At 39.3% G+C, this 3,653-nt stretch overlaps 1 protein-coding gene across 1 annotated transcript; it reads left to right on the forward strand.

The window, feature by feature from the left end:
- Nucleotides 1-744: 744 nt before the first annotated feature.
- Nucleotides 745-1,856, forward strand: LOC121381485. The gene is made up of 2 exons (XM_041510805.1): nt 745-798; nt 1,140-1,856. Exons 1-2 carry the CDS (start codon nt 745-747, stop codon nt 1,854-1,856), a joined length of 771 nt encoding a protein of 256 aa, XP_041366739.1.
- The last annotated feature ends 1,797 nt before the right edge of the window (nt 1,857-3,653 follow it).

Genomic DNA, 3,653 nt, shown 5'->3' on the forward strand with positions numbered 1-3,653 from the left:
TATTAATTTTATTGCTATTTTAACAGGGGTGGTGCTTGTCAATTTGACGTTTTCAATATTTGACTAGTAACGGGTAAAACTCCCGCGGTTTACCAAGCACACACGAATCCGATATGGCATGCTCCTGATTAAATGCCCAATAATAATTTTGGTAATCCTATCCCATTCCTCTTGGTTGCTGACATTGACGATCTCGGAGACATAGTCCGATGATGTCCCACATGTGCTCAATTGGTGAAAGGTCTGGGCTTAGGGCTGGTCACGATAGTGTGGTTATGTTCTGTTGCTGCAGATATGCAGTGACCAGTAGACTGGTGAGCATTGTCGTTGTCGTCCTGAAAAACAAAATGGCGTCCAGCCTGAAGCATGAAGGGCACATCGATCGATGCAAGGATGTTGTCACGGTAATCCCGCCCATTGACTCTCCCATGAACAATATGCAGCTGGGACTATAACGGACCTTCCTCCAAATCGGTCATGAGGACGAACGTTAGCGTAGCGTTCATGGGGACGTCGCCAGACACACTGTCGTCGATCAATTAAGTCGTGTGAATCTGTACACGTCTGAAAATATTACCTGAGCACAACGCCTGTTATCCCAATGTCTACGATACGTGACAAGATGGCGGAGAGGTTGACATAGAGAAATTTGCTCTGATATTGTTTAAAATAATGTCTTCTTTTAACCTAAAAACCAGCTAGAAAGTGGTTTGTAGAGTTCATTACATGCGATCGAAATGCTCCATGCCGAAAAGAGAACCAGCGAACAAGAAGAAGGATGGAAAACAGAAGGAGAAGGTTGGTAAGTCACGTAGCCCAACTGACACGATGGCGGCCATAGATCCCTCAACGAGTAATTGTCATCAACAATCGCCAAAACCACCCCAAGTCTTATATGATGCGATAATGATTCAACAGCCTGAATTCGGTAACCCCGCCTTGCAAATTCAGCCAGTTTTTCCAGGTTAGCTGACCCAACAATTATCTATACCGCCATGGGCGAACCAAGTGTTCCAAAAATTGACTGAAATTTCCAACACGCTCAGCTCATTGTAATTTCGCAAAAGACTGATAAGATTGAAGGAATCGAAAAGCGATTACAGACTATTGAACTTAATGTTAATGCATTTAAAACACAGTTATCTGAAAGCAATGAGAAAATTATTGAAATGAAAAAGTCTATAAACTTTGTAAACGAAAGCTTCGAAGAAGCCCGTTCAGATAGAAAGAAAATGGCGGACGCTGTCGACAAAATAAAAACTGAGGTGAGAGAAGTGCGTAATGGTTTTGATGAAGTCAACAGCTTACGCGGTGATTGTAACGAGTTGCATGACTGTGTGTTAGACCTTCAAACCAGATCAATGAGAGACAATCTTATTTTTAACGGTATTGAGGAAAAAGACGATGAAGAAACAGAAGCGATTTTACAAACATTTTTGAAAGATAAAATGAAAATAGAAAGCTGTATTAACTTTGACCGTGTACACAGACTTGGTAGAAAGAGTACTAATCCGACAAGACCGCGGCCAATCGTAGCAAAATTCGAACGATATAAAGATCGTGAAAACGTCAGAAGAAGCTCAAAAGTGCTCAAGGGAACAAACTTTGGTGTAAGCGAACAATTCCCTTACGAGATCGTTCAACGCAGAAAGGAGTTATGGCCGAAGTACAAAGAAGCGCAGCGTCGTGGACTCCGTGCCTCACTTGTTGTTGATAAACTTTTTATTGACGGTAAACGCTGGTTTCCCGATAGTGCACCCCACGATAGGCCCAACGATGCGCATCCGTACAGTCCTCCGAATGAAAACCCAAACAAACGTGCACGTAATTTCTCACCAAGGGAATATCGACCATAGGGACGCCGGAGGAGAGACACCGGTCAGGACTTGTCAACACCAAGTGAATACGAAACTGTAAATATTCCCCGTGTACATTCTTATTCAGAGGGAATAAGCGTATGTGACTATGTAGATATTGTATATTTAAATGTGTGTGGTCTCAGCAGCAGACTGGATATTCCAGAATTTATAGATTTTATCAATCAGTATGATTTAATATGTTTAGTTGAAACTAAACTTAACGATATTGATCACGTAGAAATACCAGGTTATACAATTTGTACTAATAATAGAAATATTGAATCCAATGTAAGATCAGGGGGCATATGCCTGGCAATTAAAAATAAGCTCACAGATCAAGTACATATTCATAAAACTGTATCCCAATATGTATTATGGTTTACTCTTTCTAACGCTATTTCACAGGGAGATGTATTAAGCACTGTTATTGGAATTGTATATATACCCCCAGTAGGCTCGCCATATTTTAACAATGATACGTTTAACACAATACAAGACGAAGTGAACGAGAAACTCTTAAGTGGAAATAATGTTCTTTTGATCGGCGATTTTAATGCTAAAACGAGTTTGCTTGTAGATTATGTGAGTTGTGATGGTGAACATGCTAATAACACACTCATTTCTGATATCTCCGATTTTATTAATGAACCTAACAACTTATTAAATATTGGCATTCCATTACAAAGAGCAAGTCAAGATACCAGTAGACCTAACAGTCACGGATATAAATTAATTGATCTTTGTAAAAATAGTAATTTGTATTTAGTGAACGGAAGAGTCGGCGAAGATCGGGGTATAGGACAACCTACTTGAAAAGGAACGAGTGTAATAGATTATGCCATAGCCTCATTCACAGTTTTGGAAAGAATTCTTAAATTCAAGGTCAACGAATTCGAACCACTATTCTCGAACATTCACAATCCATTAACAATGCGACTGAATATCCATACAGCTAGTGGTAAACACCACGCCGTCATTAATAATGAACTCACCCCAAGGAAATGGAATACTAAAGAGGCTAAACACTATAGTGAAAATATAAACAAAGAAACAGTCAACGACATAAACGTAATATTAAATGAATTGTGTGAACACTTCTCGAAAGAAAAGCTGAATGGTGCAGTGGAGCGTATTGGGACCCTATTGGTTGACACCGCAGCCGACACTTTCGGTTACACGCAAGCCCACGTCAGAGCCAGACACAAGCGTGAAAATACCCGTAACAAAGCATGGTTTGACAATCATTGTAGAACACTAAGAAGAAAGTATACAGAAGCGAGATCAGCATACAAACAACGAAAAACACCTGATAATAAGCAACGACTTTTGAATGCCAGTAAAAGCTACAGAAATGTAATACGAAAATATGTTAACAAACACAATTGGAAGACAGAACAAAGACTCACAGAACTTAGTCAACACGATACACACGCGTTTTGGAAACTGTTAAAAGAAAAACAAGACCCTACTCTCCCCCCTTTAGACACTCTGTATGATTACTTTAAAAATATAAACAGCAGTGATGACAACACAACAGAAGAAAAAGATTCAAGTTTTAATATAGATTTTGAGGACACTACCATGCTAAATGAATCAATATTAGAAGAAGAAATACTCGCCGTTGTTAAAAATCTAAAAAACAATAAAGCCTGCGGAATAGACCAAATAATCAACGAGTATATTAAGCAAACTATCGGCTGTATGGTCCCTGTATATGTTAAGCTCTTTAATTTAGTGTTTGAACATGGCATCTTTCCTGATTCGTGGCTAGTTGGCATAATCAAACCGATCTAT

Source organism: Gigantopelta aegis, chromosome 9 (genome assembly GCF_016097555.1).
Source record: "Gigantopelta aegis isolate Gae_Host chromosome 9, Gae_host_genome, whole genome shotgun sequence".
Taxonomy (NCBI): Eukaryota; Metazoa; Mollusca; class Gastropoda; order Neomphalida; family Peltospiridae; genus Gigantopelta; species Gigantopelta aegis.